Source organism: Jatropha curcas, chromosome 8 (assembly GCF_041381405.1).
Source record: "Jatropha curcas cultivar XTBG-Jc1 chromosome 8, XTBG_Jcur_1.0, whole genome shotgun sequence".
Lineage (NCBI taxonomy): Eukaryota > Viridiplantae > Streptophyta > Magnoliopsida > Malpighiales > Euphorbiaceae > Jatropha > Jatropha curcas.
Window position 1 is genome coordinate 16,042,162 of NC_143158.1, and position 20,411 is coordinate 16,062,572.

The window sequence follows — 20,411 nt, forward strand, 5'->3', positions numbered from 1 at the left end:
CTGAAGCTGCTATGAGGGAGCAAGAAGCTTGGCAAAAAGCTAATATCGATGCCCGTGATGTCGAGCTTGAGAGGCGGAAGGAGGAAAAATTGGGACCTGTTGGCCACGAAGAAAGATTTGGAGAACAAAGTCACGGAGGTGAATGAGGAGCTACAGGGATTGCGAAATATGGAGGGGCAATAGCAGAAGATTTGGCGAAGGCATGTTTGAGCCTTAAGACCAAAATCGTTATTGTGTTGAAGGTTCGGGACTCGAACAAGGACTAGAGTTGGGTGAATGGCATATTTCCTGATGATGAAGAAGAAGGAGAGGAGGAGGGTGCTGAAGGGATTGGAGGTGATTCTTTACCAAAAGATCCTATCGTGGTTAGCTTGCCTCCGCTGCAGGTGGATACCGAGGCAAATATTCACCTCATTTCTTTGCAGGGGCAAGGCCCTGCTAGAGATTTGCCTTCAGGGCAAGATGCTTAGCCTAGGAATTGCTTTGTATTTAGCTATAGGGGAAACTTTTTGTACTTATCTCTGTGTAAGAACTTTTTGGAATCAATTTTTGTAACAATTTTTTGATTTAATGAAAAAGCAAAGAGGCTATTTCGTTTTGTTATGTGTTGTGCTTTTCTTCTAAGTGTTTCCCTATATTAGTGTTCTTCTTTATCATATCAATATTTATACTTAGGTTTTTGCATCAACAAAATGTGTATGTCCGAGCTATGGACTTAGCAAATAGGACCGCTTAGATCACTTAGGCGCGCTTGGTATGTTCGAGCTATGGACTTAGCGAATAAGACCGCTTAGGTCATTTGGGAGAGCTAGGCATGTCTAAGCTATGGACTTAGTGAAATTGGAATGCTTAGGTCACTTGGCGAGCTGAGTATGTCCGAGCTATGGACTTAGTGAAATTAGACCGCCTAGGTCACTTGGCGAGCTGAGTATGTTCGAGCTATGGACTAAGTGAAATTGGACCGCTTTGGTCACTTGGGCGAACTGGGTATGTCCGAGCCAAACAGAAGAACATTTAAAATAAGATCCTTTAGGAAAAACTCAATGTATCATGCCCCTTGTATATTTAAAGGGCATGCTACATTGAGTGAAAAAACTGGAGGCCTTATTTTTATTCAAATATAAAACTAGTTTACATATTACTGAGTGGAGATACAATATGCCTTTTTAGATTATCAGCATTCCATGTCCGAGGTAGCTCGGCTCCTTTAATCTTCCTCAGCTTGTATGTGCTCAAGTCCAACTGCTTTGAAACATCATTAGGACCTTCCAAGTTCTGCCCTAATTTGCCTACACCTACTAGCCTTTGGTGATTTTCTGCCTTAGGCCACACTCTGTCTTCTTCTCTGAATTGCCTATTTTGAACTTGCTTGTTGAAGTATCTCCTCACCCTCTGCTTGTGTGCTTCAGCTTAGACTGCTGCGTTGCCTCTAAGTTCCACTGCCAAGTCTAAGTTGATCTTTATGCTTTCATTACTACCAACTCCTCATACTATCTTGTTCTTTTGCTAGATATGCGTATTTCTACCGATACTACTGCTTTCGTCCCGTACATTAAGGAGAAAGGGGTTTGCCTTGTTGTTTGCCAAGGGGTAGTTCGATAAGCCCACAGTACACTATTTAGTTCGTCTACCTAGTTAGCTTTTCTCCATCCAACCTCTTCTTTAGCCTTGTAGGATAGTTCTATTAGTGACTTTAGTAAGGCCATTGGTTTGCGGGTAAGCTACTAATGTAAAATGGAGTTTGATATACCAGTCTTCACAAAAAGATCTGAAGGCTCTTGAATCAAATTGCTTTCCATTGTTGGTAATAATCTTGTGGGGCATGGCATACCTGAATATCACATTATTCCTGAAAAATCTGATAACCCGAGCTGGGGTAATGGTGCTTAGGGCTTCAGTTTCTACCCATTTGGAGAAGTGATAAATGGCGACTACCACAAACTTCCTTTTCCCAGTTGTTGCAGGAAAAGGCCTTAAAATGTCTATCCTCCATTGAGCAAAAGGCCAGGCCGAACCTAAAGGTTGTAGTTTTGAGGAGCCCGGTCATATTTTTGGTAAGCATTACAATGGTGAACGTGTTGGTGAACATCTTTTTTCATTATTGGCCAGTAGTATCCCAATAGCATAATCTTTCTAAGTATAGCATTCGAGCTCTCATGTGCCCCACAGACACCCTCGTGGGTCTCCTTCATAAAATAATTGCCCTCTTCTTCAGTTACACACTTTGCCTAAGGGTGTGATTTTGATCTCTTGTAGAGCTCTCCATTTTCCATTGCATAGTTCGCCGCTTTCCTACAAAGTTTGATCGCCTTTTATTTATCACTTGGCCGAACATCATTTATTAAGAAATCAATGATCAGACGCATCTAATTGCTGTCAAGTTGGGATACCAGGACTTCTCTCGTCTCATAACTCGGGGAAGTTTTGTGTTCGATTATCACCTCTTTGGGCAACTGTTGACGCGTGTTTTTTATGCCCCGCCTGATCCAATGATGATACGAGGATGAATGGGTCAATGCCATCTAGAAGTCTTTTAATCCAAGGATTTAAACAAAAATAATAATAAACAAATAAATAAATAAAAATAAAAATAAATTAAATTTAAAAAAAAGACGTTAATGTGCTACTGTAGCTACAGTCCTAACCTAGCTCTATAAATTCATCTCTTTCTCACAATTTTCATAACTTCTTTCACACAACTTCACAATCTAAAAAAACCTAAAAAAATACCCTGCAACCACATTCTCCTCTAGAAACTCTTGTGAGTTAATTTGGAGGAAAATTGGCATTAGATATCAATTTTAGGTGATTTAAACCATAAAAAGAAAAATTAAAAGATAAAAAAACATATCAATCCTTGAAAACAAAGCTTCTTGACATTTGATCCATTTACAATCCTCAATTTGAGGTTCAGGTAATTTTCTTAACATTTTTGTATTTTTTTCTTTACATATTTTTGTGTTTTTTTTTTACATGTTCTTGTGCTTTTAATATTTTAAGCTTCTTTAAATTATATTCTGTTCATATTTGGCCATTTTATGTGTCCTTAAATTACATTTGAACAAGAAATAATGTAAACAATCACTTAAAAATGAATTCTGGACAAAAATAAACAGCTGTTCATCGATGAACAGTAACTGTTCATCAATTTTCCCAGAAATGATCGATGAACAGTAACTGTTTGTTCAATGAATAGTAGCTGTTCATCAATTTTCCCCAGAATTGATTGATGAACAGTAACTGTTTGTTCATCGATGAACAGTAAATGTTCTTAATTTTTCCAGAAATCGATACTGTTCATCACACTATTAATGCACTATTCACGTACTATTCATTATTTTTTCCAGAAACGATCGATGAACAGTAACTGTTTGTTCATCAATGAACAGTACTATTCATCAATTTTTCCAGAAATAATAACAAAAAAATATAAATTTTGTAAAAAATAAAGTTTAATTTCTTCAATAAATCTGAGAATGCCCAACTATGAACAGATTATAATTTAATTGAGCTTAAAATATTAAAATGTGATTATATATATTTATTTGTATGAATTTTATTATTTGTATGAATTTTTATTGGTTTATGGATTTAATTTTTCATTCAATCTGTATATATATTTTTGGATCCGGTTTGTTACCCGCCTTTAACCATAAGGCAAGAGCGGGTCATTTATTTATTCCATTATATATTTTTGACTCGGTTTGTCGCCCGCCTTGAACCATAAGGCAAGAGCGGGTCTTTTTATTTATTTGGTTTGATTGCTTGATTTAATTGCTTTAATTTGAATAATTGTTATGTGATAATTAGATTTGTTTGGGACGATTAAATAATTTTCCAAATAGGAACTCGGTCCGATTTATTTGGGTTGGGTTTAAGTAAATAAATAATTTGGCTTTTCTAACTAAAATAAATTAAAAATCGTAGGTTAATAATAGAGGCCGGTTTTCCGGGCGTCGGCTTCCAACGGGCCGACGTACCCAATTCCCTTACCCAGAATCGTATCGGTGCGCCTGACTAGTCTTTTAAAATAATTTGACCTTAAAACAAAATTGGGTTTAAAATGGAGTCATTTTTATAAAAACGGTCCCATTGCCTAAATAATGGGTGGCGACTCAAAATTGTTTATAAGACTGATTTATCGGCACCACATCCAAAATAAAAACATTTTATCAAAAACCACAAAAAGGATGTTTTCGGGTCCTTCGGGGGGATTTCGATGAAAACAGATTGGCGACTCTGCTGGGGAATACAACCACTAATCCCCGATTATTTTTTTTAATTAGATGGTTATGATTAGGAATTAACTCTAAAAACCTATGTTTTCTAAAAAATAAAATTGAATAGAAAAGCTGTTGGAAAATTTTTAATCGTCCGTATATGTTTAATTGCTTTCCTTTTCTTTTATAGGATTTTTGCATTCATTCGCATTTCTCTCTTCTCACCTCATTCTACCCATGCTACCCTTCGGTACTGGTGTTAAGTTTGACGGTGGATCCAGCCTAAACCTTGCGTTTTAGGTACATCCATCCGAGAATTAACATTACTACCAACTGCAAGCCTAGTACCTTTTACAGGTGCGTCAAAAGGAGTAGGCCCATAAAAAAGCCTGAATTCTGTTTGCGGAACCCAGACTTTGTAAAGCCTAATGGACTAAAGCCCATGCATGTAGTCAAAAACCTTAGTTACTTCCCCAATAACACCTGATTCTGTTTGCTGTTATTATGCCGCATTCATTTCCGAGAGTTTATTTCGTCAATCTCAAAACCCCCTGTTGGTTGTCGAGATTAGACCAATTTCTAGGAAACAGATGTCGGAATTTATACCAACGGAATCCGTGTGTGGGAGAAATAAGGTTGGAAGGCATGCATTTCTCAACTCCCATTCCCTGTGTGTTATAAACTGTACATATGATGTGACATTCATGCACCATGTAACATTTTTCTTTTCAGCCATGCATTAATAAGAGCTAATTTCCGTTATGGATGTTTGACTTTGATTTTGAGACTGGACCTTTAGTTCGTTTTGAATAACATAATGCAATCGTTTATAGTGAATTGCGATTCCTTTGAATTTTCACATTTCTTGCATTATTTGAAAATAAGCGTGAGAATGCAAAAAAGCAAAAAAAAAAAAATTTTTGTAATTAATCAAAATAAGATCCTGCTTGGGACCATCTATTCCAAGGCAAAAAGTAAGGACACAAAAAAAAAAAAAACAAAAAATAGTAAAAAAAAAATATATATATATATATCCCGCTTGGAAATTCTTTCATTTCAAGGCAAAAATTAGGGACTCGAGAGAAAATAGTCGACTGTAAAATCCAAAAGGACCAGTCACCGACAAATAATGCTGGAAATGTTTGAATACAAAGTAAATTATTGCCATGTTATTCGTGCCGAATTTTAGGTCCAGTCGTAAAAAAAAAGAAAAAAGATTTTGACATGGGACAACAATTGCACATGATCCAGGCAAACCAAGCACGTATGGAACGGAAGTGGATGAAATATTTTCAAAAAATCAAAAAAATAAAAAAAAAAATCAAAAAACAAAAAAATAAATAAAAAAATTGAATTCACTTTGTCATCTTTAGGTTCGGGAGGCCTAGGGATTTTCTGTCCTTTGTTGTTCATTTTTTCTTGTGTGTTTTATGCATGTGCATTTTATGTGTTTTATGCATGTATTCTCCCACAATAAGGACATCGTGTCTTTTTTCAAGTGTGGAAAAGCCTTATATTTTCATTTCATTTCACTTAAAAAAAAATTTTTTTTTGACAAAAAAAGAAAAAAAGTGTGTGACAAAAAAAAAAAGTCAACTTCTTTGCCTTAGTTCAATGTTTTAGTCTCTACATGTTGATTGGTTTGTATTTTGCTTGTTGAAATAGAAGTCTTGAATAATATACCATGACCAAGAGATTTAAATGCTTTTATGAACTTAGGTATTAAAGTATGACATAAAATTTTTCTTTGGTAAATATTAATGTTCTAGACATTATCTTTGACCTTAGAGAAGCATGAATCCTAACTTAAATGAAGAATAGGAAGGAAAGAGAAACTAAAGCCATAATACTTGTTTCAAGTCAATAAAGGATGAGGGTATTTAAAAAAAAAAAAAAAAAAAACAACAACGATAGAGGGAATAATGGAAATCCGTTCTAAAAACAAAGTGGTACAGAGCATAAAATGCAACCATTTACCATTAACATTCCCACATCTCTCTATAAAAAAAATAAAAAAAAAGAAGAAAAAAAAAAGAAAATGTGGTATAGAGCATAAAATGCAACCACTTTGTAAAAAGGAATAGGTTACCTAAAAATACTTTGAGATAAGAAACAACGCATGTGTGCTATAATTGTCCTAAGTACTTCCTATTCTGCATTTTAGGGCAGGAGGATTGTTCATCTCATATTTTAAATGACTAGATTTTGTATAATTTAGATTTTTGTATAGCTATATTAACAATTTTAAATGTCATATTCATTTATACTACCTGGTTCATAAAACACGTCAAATCTCTTATCTTTGATAGATTACTTAAGAAGTCTAAATCAATGAGCAAAAATAAACATTATCAACATGCAGTTCTAACAAAAAAAAAAATGAATGTTTTGCTTTGGGATAAGCAAAGAGCAAAGTGTGGAGAAATTGATAGCCTCGCAAAGTGGGCAATTTTGTTATGTTATTTTCATTTGCTTGACTGCATGTTGTTTTTATACATTTTTACGTTTATTGTTTTTGTTTTAAAGTGATTATAGGAATACAATTTGAAAAAAAAAGAAAAATAAAAAAAATAAAAAAGAAAATAAATTAAAAAAAAAAAACAAAAACAAAAAAAAATGTAAATTTTTGTCCTTAGCTAAATAATCCACTTGAATGTGCTTTCATTTCTTGAATCTGAGGGCAGGAGGCCCAAAGTGCTAATCCAACAAATAGTTTCGAAAGAAAAGATTTGTTGTTGTTCTTTGTTGTCTTATATGCAGAAAATAGGATTCAGTCAAAAGAGAACCAGCGGATTTATTCATTGAAGCAAACAAAAATACATTGATTGGGAGCTCGTAGCTCTCCGAAATAAAAAAAAGGGAGTGCAGCAGTCATCTTTGGATAATCAAACATCAATGCTCATCACCAGCTAGCCATCTGCTTTTTGCGGTGGTAGGATACGAATGGGCCCCATTGGATTGAAAATTAGCGGTGGAAACATCCGGAGATGCAGCACACGGACAAATGACGTCCGAATAAAGCGGTGGACCACTCTTGCAGTAGATGGGCATTTATGCCCGCATTAACTGGACCACTCTCGCAGGTGAGTTGGATGCCTCCTTTTTATTTCTGTGGCTTTGGTTAGCTTTCATTTTTATTGCCTTTTGTCCATTTTGGAATAAAGTAGGTGGGCATTTATGCCCGCATTAACAAGGTGGACCACTCTTGCGAGTGAGTGGTATGCCTCTTTTTGTTTTTGTGGTTTTGTCTTCTTTGTGCAGGAACAAAGCAAATCAAAAAAAAGAAAAAAGGGCCCTTAGGCAATTTGGAGTCAGTGTGCGGCTCATCACACAAGGGGGCAAACTCAGCACATCCCCTCAACCTCCAGGTAAGTTTTTGAAATATCCCGAATTTTTATTTTCAAAACTTTGGGATTTTTATTAAATCAAAAATCCGAATTTTTGATAGTATGGGTTGGTAGGATCGAGCAATTCTAATTTGAGCCCAAAGTTTTACGAGTTGGGCCCAAGCCCAAATAAAATGTCGAAAATTTTGAATCGTAAACAAATAGAAACCCCGTAATTTAACCTATTATGGATATATAAAAATTTATTATCCTAAAATCAAATACTATTATTATTGTTATTATTGAGTAAATTGAGGAAATGTTCTAGAACCTAACTAAAAGAATCAAAATAAATCAAATCGGATTAGAAAACCAAGCAAATCGAGCCGAATTATTGAATTAGACCAAACCGGTTCGAATCGAACCGGAATGGTCTAGAAGCCAAGATATTTCTTTCTTTTCTTTTCTTTTTCTTTTTTTTTTCTTTTCTTTTTCTTTTCCCTTCTTCTTCCTTGCGCCAGTGCAGCGCGCAACATCCTCCTCCCCCTTCCTCCCTGTTTCCGGCCACCAGGGCCGATCGACCTCATCTCCCCGCCGTCGCCTCCTCACCTTGCGTCTCCAGCCTCTCCTTTCCTCTCTTCTTTCGTTTCTAGTGAACGCAGTGTCGCAGGAGGAGCTGTGACTTTGCCTCGATCGGGAAGTCGCGTCGCAGCCTTCTCCTCGATTTTTCGGCGACACCAGCCCATAGCCGGCCAATCACCTCGTCTCCAGCACCCCTCGAACGCTGTTGCTCCACCTCTGGTGACTGGTAGCTCGCGATTCAGTGAGAAAGAGGAAGGACAACGAGCTACACTTCATTTTGCCGATCGGTAGCCTTCTTCAACGCTTCTCGTTCCATTTTCTAGGGAGCCCAGCCAAGGACCGGCCGGACTATGTTCTCTCCGCGACTCCAGCGTGCCTCCGGCCACCTTTCCACCCATTTCTGGTCACGTCAGCGGCAGCAGCGACTGTGTTGGTGCCTTGTTGCTACTGCCGGTCATTTCAATCGGAAAATTTCAAGTTCCAGCCCGTTTTGCAACTAGGTAAACCATATTATGAACCTCTTCATTTTAATTCATGAGTTCTTTGATCTTAGTTGAAGGATTTGAGATATATAAATGAGCTATTGTAGAAATTTAAATATTCAGCTGCTATTTATATCAATATGATTAGGAAATTCAATTTGTACTCTTTAAATAGGTATATAAACTAAATCCTATATAGAAATGGTTAGATTTTTTTGCTTCTATTATAGATATTTGTGAAGAATTAAAGATTCCTTATATTGGCAGTAGCTATTTAGCCATTAGCTTGAGATTTAGGTAAGTAATGAAGGTAATGTATACTATATGCTAAACTTTTGATGGGAAGTTTTGATCTTTACCTTCTAATTGATATATAACCTGAAATCTTGTATAGAAATAGGTAGATTATTTGCTTAAACTACAAATGTTTGCAAAGAAATCAAGGATCTCTTAACTATGGCAGCAATTAACTTAATTATTTATAGAGTTCTATTTTTTTTTAGAAGGAATGGTATTAAACAAAATGATTATGTTGAGAAATGAATTGATTATTATGTAAAACATGAATTTTGGTGGAGAAACTTAAAGGCAGCAACTATATTGTTCATCTTGATGAGTTTGATAACGATGAGATTAGAAACGGTATATTACAATGAATTCTTTGTTATTTAAATGAATTTGCTAGTAAATGAGTTTAAGCTGGAATTTAGGATTTTTATGTAATGGCGGTTGTTGCGAGGTTAGCTCTTATGAGTATCGGCTAATTGAAAGCAAGAATGGTTGTGTTTGATTTCCTTAAGATGATACGGATTTATTGGGTATATCTTTATTTAAAGTGAAGTTCAATCTAAGAACATTTAAATTAAACTTTAGAAATTTGATGTCCTTTGCAATAATTTGAAGAAAGGAAGATATGTACATAATTCCTACTTGACTCATGAAGCATATTTAAATAAATTTGTGTAAGGTAATCAATTAAAGAATATTAAGTAAGAATTAATTGTGGAATGTAATATTGATATTTGAGGACGGGTATGTGATTGGTTGATTGCCCGATGGATGGGCTGTATGATTGATAATTGCTAAGTATATTAAATGGTGATGTTTAAACAGGTAGATAGTCAAATTTTTAGGGGAGGTGCTGCCGAAATTTCGATAGAACTTAGATTAACTTTAATTAACAACATAATTAATAAGTTTAGTTAGATTAGTTCTATAACTTGGTACATAATAAATATAGTGCTCTGATTATTTATTATCTTTATTACTCATTTAATGATTTACATATTTATTTATTTATTTATTTCCATTATTATTGTTACTATTGTTATTTATTTTGTCATTGTTGTTTATTGTTAATACTATTTATTTATTTAGTTATTTGCATTGCATTATGATGTTTAATTGATTAATATGCTTGCATTTAATTGCAATACTTGATTAATTGTGTTGTGATATTGCTGTGCTTTGTTTATGTGAAATTAGAATGAAGTGGGTCACCATGGGTTTGTGAGACTGTTTCTGTTATACGGATCCTGATTCCGATTTCTGTTATATTCTGATTCTGTTATATGGATCCTGATTCTGTTTCTGTTAGCCGGGTAAATGGGAGATCGGCGCCCCCGTGTGCACCTACTGTTACCGTTACTGTTAACCACAGGTTGGCTTCTTTATTGGGCGCACCTGATAATCTAGATTTGATCGCAGCCCGCAGGGTGGCCTCCTGTTGTGAGCGCCTGATGATCTAGATTTGATGGAGACGACCGGGTTGCCTCCTGTTGGTATGAAAAAGAAAAGAGAGGATAGAAAAACAATGAGAGGGCTGGTCAAGTGAGGATTAGACCGGTCGGCCAGTATGGGGGATCGGCTCCCTGGTGCACATGTGAGAGGATGAGCCATGTGGGAGGACGGCTCGTCGGGGTTTCGGTGACTCCACTGACTAATTTCCACGTGATGTGATTAATTGAAGGTGATATTGTTTGTGAGTGCCGGTGACATGCCATTTTGTGTGACTGGCTGCGTGAGCATATACTAGTCGGATGACTAGATTGATATATATATATATATATATATATATATATATATATATATATATATATATATATATATATAAACAAAGGATCGTGACGACAACTTTAATATCTAACTTAGAAATGCACTGAATGGGATGAAATAAGTGGAAGATCTATTTAGATTTAAGTCATATATAATTAATACAACTATCCGATTTAATGCATTTACAATTACATGTATGTATTGCATTTCAAAAGTATGATACGTGGCGTTGTTATACCAAGAAGATGACTAATGAATAGCCCTTTGGACCAGTAGCCCGCACTTCTGGGTTTCCAGCCGATATATCAATACTTTATATCCGATTTACAAATAAAACATACAAAACAAATTTCTGATGTGGAAGATCAGACTAGGCTGCATCCACAGAGCATACTTATAGCAACACACAATACTCAATTTAATTTAATTTTATTTTATGGTTTAGGGTTCCTGCAACCTTAACCTGGGATCCCCAGAATTAAGTCAGAGTGTGGAGGGAGAAGAGAAGAAAGCCTTTAACAGGGCTTTAGATAGTAGCAATTTATAAATTTACAAAATATACGAACTTTTATTTAAATACAAAATTTAAATATACAATTTTAATGTAAATTTACAAATTTAAATAATGTTTATACTTACTTAGAATCTCTAACCTTGAATCCTTACAATCAACTTGGAATGAAGGAGGAGGAGAGGTTCTAAGGTTTTACCTAATTTATATAGAAGGGCTTCTAAAAAGAACGCCTGCCTTTACAAGGGGAAATGCTCCCTTAAATAATAAAATTTAGAATCTTTCCTGTTTACTTTTACTGTGTGAACAGTAGTGAGAATCTCTACTGTTTACTTTTACTGTTGAAACAGTAGTCTTTGTCGAAGAATCTCTACTGTTTACTTTTACTGTTGGAACAGTAGTCTTTGTCGAAGAATCTCCACTGTTTACTTTTACTGTTGAAATAGTAACTGGACTGTTGTTTACTGTGTCGAGTTGACCTTTACTGTGCCGAGTTGGCTTTTACTGTGCTGAGTTGGCTTTTACTGTGCTGAGTTGGCCTTTACTGTACCGAGTTGGCTTTAACTGTGCCGAGTTGACCTTTACTGTGGAAGAATTTAGCTGTCACTTGAATTATGACTTGGCGTTTTATTGAAAAATTGAAGGAATAAGGTTCCCTCTGCCTTTTTACAATGATTCAGAATAGGATGAGGACGATGATGTGTCCTTCTTTTTCTTTTTTATCTTTTCTTTCTTTTTTGCCTTTTGCTTTATTTTTTCTTTCTTTACTTTGGCTTTTTCTTTTTCTTTTTTACTAGCTTTACTTTTGATTTTAATGGGGGAAGGAATATCATCATTACTGCTTTCACTTTCTTCAACGGATGATGATGATGTTGAAGATGATGATGATGATACCATTTTATTTTTACCTTTACAACGCGTAGTCTTGGAGGATTTACTGGAAGTTGCATTGTGTGCTTTACTAGAAGATGGTTTTATGGGCTGATTTGTACTGGATGAGAGTTGTTCAAACATCTCTTGACAAATCAGTTTATATTCTTCAGGGGTTTTAGCGGCAGCTAAACGGGCCTGACATTGGGCCTTTTGGATCCCAAATTGAGGGTGATCCTGTATGGCTAATGTACTGGCATACGTTAGGGCTGGTTTAGATGGGCTTGATAATTTCTTTAGAATCCACTGACGGATTTTATATTCAGTAGTGGAGTTTTTAAAAGATCCCCACCATTTGATTTTATGGCGTTTTATAAGCATAGGAATATTGGTTCCTGGTATATAATGATAATCGAAATACCATTGATATACCCAGGGTGTGAAGAAGGTCATACAATAATACATAAGAGAAGGGATATGGGCTTCTTCAGGTTTAGGTTTATAATGGGTTTTAAAGTATTGATATAAAGAAATGATATCTTGGGGAATAATTTCCTCAGAGATACCTTTAAATTGCCACCACCTTTTAAACCAATTTGGTATTTTTAAATCAGTACGTATACTATTATCAAAATAAATTAACCAAGAATGTGTTGCAGTGGGGTTTTGTATGCAAAAAACTTTATCCCACGCATCTTTATAATCAAAATAATTATAGTTAGTACTATAAACTCCATAAGTTTTATACAAACTTTTAAATCTTACTGGAGTGTATAAAGAAGAAGCGGGCCAATCCTTAGGGTGGATGACTCGTTTTATTTGTAAAGATGAATATGAAATAATTTTATTTTTATCAAAGGTATGTTTAATTTTTACAGATTCAGTATCTACTAAAATATTATAGTAGTATTCCTGAGGTTTTGAAAGATCAGTAGGAAGAAAATACCAATCCTCAGGATAATAATTTTTACAAATTTGCCAAGGATTAATATTGGAATATCCATCCTCGACTTCTATTTCAAAATCATATAAATGTTTTATAAACCATTTATGAATTTTACTAGAAGTACCAGTTTGGATTTTTGGCAAATCCACAGCCATTAACGGATTTGATAGCTCTTTACCGCCTACCGTTTGAGACGGAGTAGCCGTATCATGAGCGGATACGATCGCTTTAGTTTTAGAAACCATACCTGACTCTTCTGTGGAAGAAGAGGCCATCGCCTGTAGGGCTTTTACTACTTCTGGAGATTGGGATAATTCCTCAATCCATTTTTTAAGGTTTTTAGGAGAAGTGGGTTTAGTGTTTATGGTTTTACTAAGGTCTTCTGAATGCTCAGAAAGAGCTTTAGTTGGGGAGCTGGAATCTTGTTTAATCTCTTTCTCCTTACCCTTCTTTCGACCCATTGTTCTGTAAGAATTCACGGGTTAGAAAATCCGGAATATTATTATCATTACCTTTAATATATTCGATATCAAATTCAAAAATACTTAATATAGCTTGCCAACGAGCAAAAATCTGTTTAGAGGCAAGGTTTTGAACATCTTTTAGTAAAACATCTTTAGCAGATTTACAATCAATTCTTAGTAAAAATTTTTGGTTTAATAGATCAGATTGAAATTTATTTATACAAATAACAATGCTTAAAATTTCTTTTTTAATGGTAGAATAATTTAATTGTGCAGGATTCCAATGTCCTGAAGTATATTGGATTATCCGTTCTTTATTATGAATTTTTTGTTTTAGAATGCCTCCATAACCAATATTAGAAGCATCAGTTTCAACAATTTTAAATGCATCAGGATTAGGAATATATAAGTATGGGATTTCTTTTACTAAATTCTTAATCTTTTTTACTAATTGTGTGTGTTGGCTAGTCCAAGGACCAGCATTTTTACGAAGTCTATCATGTAATGGTTTTATCATACAATTTAAATTTGGATAAAAATCAATAACATAATTTAAACAACCAAGAAATCTCTGAAGTTGTGTTTTATTAGTTATTTCATCTGGAAATTTTTCTCCAAAAACCAGAGTTCTTTCTATAGGTTGGATTTTACCTTGTTCAATATAATGACCTAAAAATCTAATTTTAGTTTTGAATAAATCCATTTTTGTTTTACTAAGTGCTAATCCATTTTGCTCTATAACCATGCAAAACGTTTTTAAGTTTTTAATATGTTTTTCAAGGGTTTGACTAAAAATTAATACATCATCGATGTAGACTATACAAAATTCAGAATAGGGATTAAAAATGTCATTCATTATTCTTTGGAATTCTGAAGGAGCATTTTTTAATCCAAACGGCATTACATTCCACTCATATTGGCCAAATGGAACTGTGAATGCAGTTTTATACCTATCTTTAGGATCAATCTGAATCTGCCAGCATCCAGATTTCATATCAAATTTACTAAAAATGTTTGCATTATATAATTTCTTTAAAAGATTTTTTTTATTTGGAATAGGATATCGAATCCATTTTAATGCTGTATTTAATGGTTTATAATTTATGACCAATCTAGGTACTCCACGTTCTATTTCTGCATTTTTATTGACATAAAAAGCAGCACAAGACCATGGGCTTCTAGATTTACTAATTAATTTTTTATTTTCTAATTCTTGAATTTCTTTCTTACAATGCTCAATCAATTCAGGATTCATCTGAATTGGTCTAGCTTTAGTTTTTATAGATTTTTCATCAAAATCTTTTTCATATGGTAAATCAACAACATGCTGTTTACGATTCCAAAATGTATTTGGATGATCAGCACATAGTTTATTTTCCATAAATTCTTTTAGATTATTTATTTTATTTTGTATAGATTCATCTTTTAATTGTTCCTCAATTCTTTTGAGACATAAATTATTTTTCATATCTTTTATATTTTCTTCTTTAGATTTTATTAAAGAGTTAATTTCTAGAATTTTTATTGAATGTGCTTTTAATAAGTTTAATTGCTTCTTTTTAGGTTTTTCTGTAAATTCCAATTTAGCTTTATTATTTTTTATTTTAAATTTAATACAATCTTCTTTAATTGAATATGGTGTTATTAGGTTTATAAATGGAGTGCCTAATATTACCATATAATTTATTTGAGAAGATAATAAAAATACTGTGTTGATTTCTAATCCTCGATTTACTATTAATGCATCCGTTTTACCTATGATTTCAAGTTTAGATTTATTGGCTGTACTTAATTTTTCATTAGTTTTTAACCAATATCTTTTAGGTACTAAGTCAGATTTTATACAATTTAAATCAGCACCTGTATCAAAGAGTGCAATTGCTTCTATAACAAAATCATTTATTTGAATATTTATTTTTACTAAATATTTTCGTGAAGTAATTTCTTGTAATAAATTTAGAAAATTACAATCAACATCTTCGTCTAATTCATTTATTTCATCTTTTAATTTATCATCAGGTTCTTCATCTGAAGAGGAACTTGAAATTAATTGAGATTCTAAAAATTTTATTCTTTTAGTGTTTTGTTGAAGTTGAGTTTTTAATTCCTTGATTTCATGTTTTAATATTTTAATTTCTTCTTTAGTAGATACATCAACATCTACCTTTTTAGTTTTGTTTTTATTTAAAATGGTAGTTAAATCATAAGTATTAGATTTGAATTTTGGGAGTAATATCTTTTACTTCATTTTCTTCTTCAAAACTTTTTATTAATTTTTTTAGAAGTTTAGCTTTAGTTTCTTGATCTTCAATACCATTAACTACTGTCAATAAATTACTTTGATCTTTAGTTAACATGTTTAAAGAATATTTTGATGAACTGGAAGAACTTGTGGTAGTTCCTAATTCATCAATTTGATTATCACTTTCTACAATTCCAGACTCTGAAGGATCAGAATCAATATATAATTCATAAATTTTATTTAAAACATTATCCTCTAAATTTAGTTCATGTAATCTTTTATTGAATTTACAAAATTTAGATGTGTGTCCTTTTTTACCACAATTATAACAAGTCAAATTTTTATAAGAAGTTTTAGTTGTAGATTTAGAAGGTTGTTTATTTTTGTGTCCATGAGAAGGTTTTGTCTTCTTTTTACTATAAAATTTATCTTGACTAGGTGTAGACCTATATTGTCTTTTATAATATTTATTTCTATAATATTTTTTAGGTTTAGTTGTATTAGAACATTGACCATCACATCTTTGGTTTGATGTAAGGTTATAATCAAATTGTTTACAAAATGATCTTAATTCTCTTTTAGTTTTCTTCATTTCATATTGTAATTTTCTTTGAAGTTTTAAATCTTGACAAATTTGTAATCCTTCTTTTTGAACTATACTAATTAATTGACCATAAGTTAATTTACTATAAGGTATAGGTTGTCCATACTGTTGTTTTATATGATTTCTAACTTTTTCACCCAAAAAATAAGGTAATCCAGCCAAAAACTTTTCTTTCCAAAAGCTTTGGTTAGAATCTTCCCTTAACATTAATCGAGTGAGGAAAGTGGTTTTATAATTTTGAAAATCACCTAAGTGTTTACATTTAAGATTACTTAATAATTCTGCATTTTTATCTTTTAAGTGAAATGGATCTCCTATAAAATGTAATGAAATAGTGAGAATCAAAGATGATACTACATCTTGAATTACTTCACCATTTTCATCATATATAGGTTCACCTTCATCATTTACTAAGATTGAATTTAAAATTTCTAAATGTTGTTGATCAGTAAGATGGTAATCCCACCAACCTTTTAATTGGCCTGTGAAGCCAGCTATAATTATTTCTGCGATAGCTCTATCTGAAATAATAGATTGAGTTTTATACGCATTTGCAGCCATAGTCATTTGCTGCAAAATACTCAATATATTATATTCAGAAAGTCCATTTATATTCCACTCATAAATTGTGGTGGCATTATATTTAAATTGAGATATAGTATTTGGTTTATCAATTATTCCTAGGTCTGGTGCCCTATTTACTATTTCTCTATGTGTTATATGATTTAATTCAAATTGTTTAACATCTTCTGAGTCAGGTTCACTAACTTCAGAATTTGAACTTGAATTTTCTTCTATAGTGTTTATATTTCTTGATGCTTGAGGTGTTTCAGGAGCTACTTGTTGAGTAGTTTCTGAATTTAATTCTAATTTACTAAGTTGTGCTTTAAGTGTATTTACAAATTCATTTTGACTGGATTTGGAAATTTGATATGGTTTAAATATGTGAGTTTTAATTTTCTCTTTACCTTTTACTTGATCATTTACCAGAGGTTTTTCTTCCAATAAATGTTCAATTTTCTTTAATTGTGTATTTAAACAAATTAAACTAGCATTACTGAAATTATTTTGTTCAATCACTTTTTTATTTATATCATTTTCTTGAGCAATTTTATATGGAGCACATATAACTTCATTATCTTGATATTTTAGTTTTCTAATTGTTTTAGGTGGAAAATCACTTTTTATTATTTGATCATTTACTATCCATTCCTGTCTTTTATCTCTTATAGTAATTGGATTTAAGGTTTTATCAGAAGAGTTTTCTTTAATTAGTTTATACCAATCAAAGAATTTTATTTCATTTTGTGAATTTATTTTATAATCTAAATATTCATATTTTAATTCTTCAAAAGTATAAGTTTTTAATATCTTTTTCATTTTAATTAAATTTTTCATTTTAGATACTTCTTTTATTAAACTTGTTTCTATATCTTCTTTACTAAGTACATTTAATTCTCTGTTTATTTCACTAACATTTTCAGTTATAGTTGAAGCTGTTGGTGATTCTGGAGATGTATTTACTAAATTTGATTGTTGGTTTAAGTAATTGTCAACAGGATTATAAACTGCCTGTGGAATAGAATTACTATAATCAACACCTTTCATTTTTAAATTTGGGATATCCGAAGTGGAATATCTTGGTTTTACTAATGTTTGAATTATTGGTTTTGGCTCAGTTTCTTTATATTTAGCATAAATAACAGAAGGTATAGATGAGTTAGGTTTATCATTTTCATCTGTAGTAACAGAGGAAGATGATTCCGTATGTCTCATACTATGACTTCTATTAAATTTTAATGTTACTTTACCATCTTCAAATTGTTCAATTTTTTGAAGATTTATATTAGGTTTAATTTTATCAAGAACTGGAGGAGGTACAACCCCTTCCAAAATCCATTCATCTGGAAGTGTTATATCCTTCCATTGGATGATTTTAGGAATTACTGTGTTTGTTTTAGTCAAATCAGTTTGAAGAAATCTTGTTTCTCCAATTTTAGGTTGTAATTTATATTTAGTACCAAAAGCTGAATTCATGGCTTTATAATGAATTTTATAGATTAAAGCAATAGGAATTGATCCTTGCTTCATTTTATAATTATGAGTTTTAATTTCCAAAACTATACTTTCAAGAATATTTAAGTCATTTAATGAAACTGTCATATCCGGGTATATTTCAAAGGAAATAGGCCCTTCACTTAGACTAGTTTCAACAGATCCTAATAAAGAATCTTGAAAATTTAAAAATCTAGCATCCCTTACTACTGCAAGAATACTAGTATTTAATCCTTCTCTAGTTAAAGGTTTTATTCCTACTTGTATTAATCCTATGTGAATATATTTATATTTTTTATCTTTATGTTGTTTTAAAGTTTTAGAAGATAAAAGAGTTATTCTTTCAAAAGGTTTCCTTAGTTGAAAATCTCTTTCTTCAGTTTTAATAACATAATCTGTTTTAAATAAATTAAATTTAGAAATTTTATAAATTTGTTCTTTATCAACTTTAGGAATTTCCCATTCATCAATAGCTTTACTAAAATCTTGTAAAATTAATTCATTTCTATTTATTACCCTTTTAATTTCTGAAGATTCAGAGTCATCAGATTTAACACTACTTACAGATCTACACAATAAAGGATCCATTTTAATATACCACTAGGTAGCGGCCACTGTCTGGTTATACCCTTATTGCCCTACACTCAAACGGGACTTACAACCGGTTCAGTAGACATACCCAATACCATCTATGGTATCTGTCAAATGAATTTCTTTATTATATAGTTGTTTATAGTGTTTAGATCGAAGGCTCTGATACCAACAAAAAGGGCGGAAGCAAGGGTAACAATTTTAACAAAAGTTTCTTTATACAAGATCTATGTTTAATTCATCAATTGTAAGTTCATTATATATATTTACTTCATTTAAAACATTAAATACATCATCAATGTAAATATATATTTCATTTAAAACATTATCAAAAAGTACATAAAAATAAATCATATATATATATATATATATATATATATATATATATATATTTATACATTTGTGTGAATGTGTGTGTTGTGCAATAATGTTACTCCTTAGAAAGCTCACATATCTTGTTTCATTTTCCAGGACGAAAGTTTCTCTTTAATTCGACTAAGCTATGTTCCTTCGTCGCAGAGTTAGAAAGAAAATTTTACTAGATCAATAAATATTTTGCTATGTATCTAGATGTATAAAAATCTATGTATGTCTATTAGTTAGTGACTCCGCAGTTGTAGAAACTGTATACAATTAGTCGTGTATTAACATAAACAATATAATTATATTGAGCTGGTAAAGTTTTAGTGTTTTAGGCTTACTACGGGCCTCGGGAGCCTTAAGCTTACCTGGGCCCTAGTGCCGGTCCGACCCACGGAAATGGGTCGTGACAGTTTTCTTTCAACACCACATCACGAAGGGTATACCTGAAAATTTGCTAAAATTCCAAAGCAAAAAAAAAAAAAAACAAAAGAAAAAAAAAACTCCAAAGCCGATTACACTGAGCTGTGGAGGTGGACAAAGCCGATTACACTGTGCTTTGGACACAATCAAACACTCCAAAGCCAATTAGACCGAGCTGAGGAGGCCGATTACATTGCGCTTTGGACACAATCAAACACTCCAAAGCCGATTACACCGAGCTGCGGAGGTGGACAAAGCCGATTACACTGTGCTTTGAACACAATCAAATCCTCTAAAGCTGATTACACTGAGCTGAAGAGGTAATGAAACACCCCGAATTTTTATTTTGAAATCTTTGGATTTTTATTTAATTAAAAATCGGGAATTTTGACCGTGTGGGCTGTAAATGTAATATAGTCTCAATTCGAGCCCAAATTTTCGAATTGGGCCCAAGCCCAAATATAATGTCGAAAATTTTGAATCAAGAACAGTTAAATTTTCGAATAATAATGTGAAGTCCAGCAATTAATCTATTATGTATATATATAAATTAATTTTCCTAAAAATCAAATGTCACAATTGTTCATATTATATTAATATTGACTAAATGGAGAAAATATTATGGAACCGAACTGCATAATTAAAATAAATCAAACCGGGCCTTAAAATCAAACTAAATT

At 32.5% G+C, this 20,411-nt stretch overlaps 1 protein-coding gene and 1 long non-coding RNA gene across 3 annotated transcripts; one reads left to right on the forward strand and one right to left on the reverse strand.

The window, feature by feature from the left end:
- Nucleotides 1-8,890: 8,890 nt before the first annotated feature.
- LOC149494244 (uncharacterized) lies at nucleotides 8,891-19,640 on the forward strand. 2 transcript variants are annotated; one of them, XR_016322007.1, is made up of 2 exons: nucleotides 8,891-8,920; nucleotides 19,420-19,640. It is a non-coding gene; the product is annotated as an uncharacterized LOC149494244 (long non-coding RNA). The 2 variants fall into 2 exon arrangements; XR_016322008.1 differs by having other exon boundaries at nucleotides 8,891-8,907.
- LOC149494245 (uncharacterized) lies at nucleotides 11,678-13,453 on the reverse strand. The gene is made up of 3 exons (XM_089724923.1): nucleotides 13,438-13,453; nucleotides 12,085-13,374; nucleotides 11,678-11,760 (listed from the first exon to the last, which is right to left on the reverse strand). The coding sequence occupies exons 1-3, from the start codon at nucleotides 13,451-13,453 to the stop codon at nucleotides 11,678-11,680; spliced, it is 1,389 nt and encodes a 462-aa protein (XP_089581049.1).
- Nucleotides 19,641-20,411: the final 771 nt, after the last annotated feature.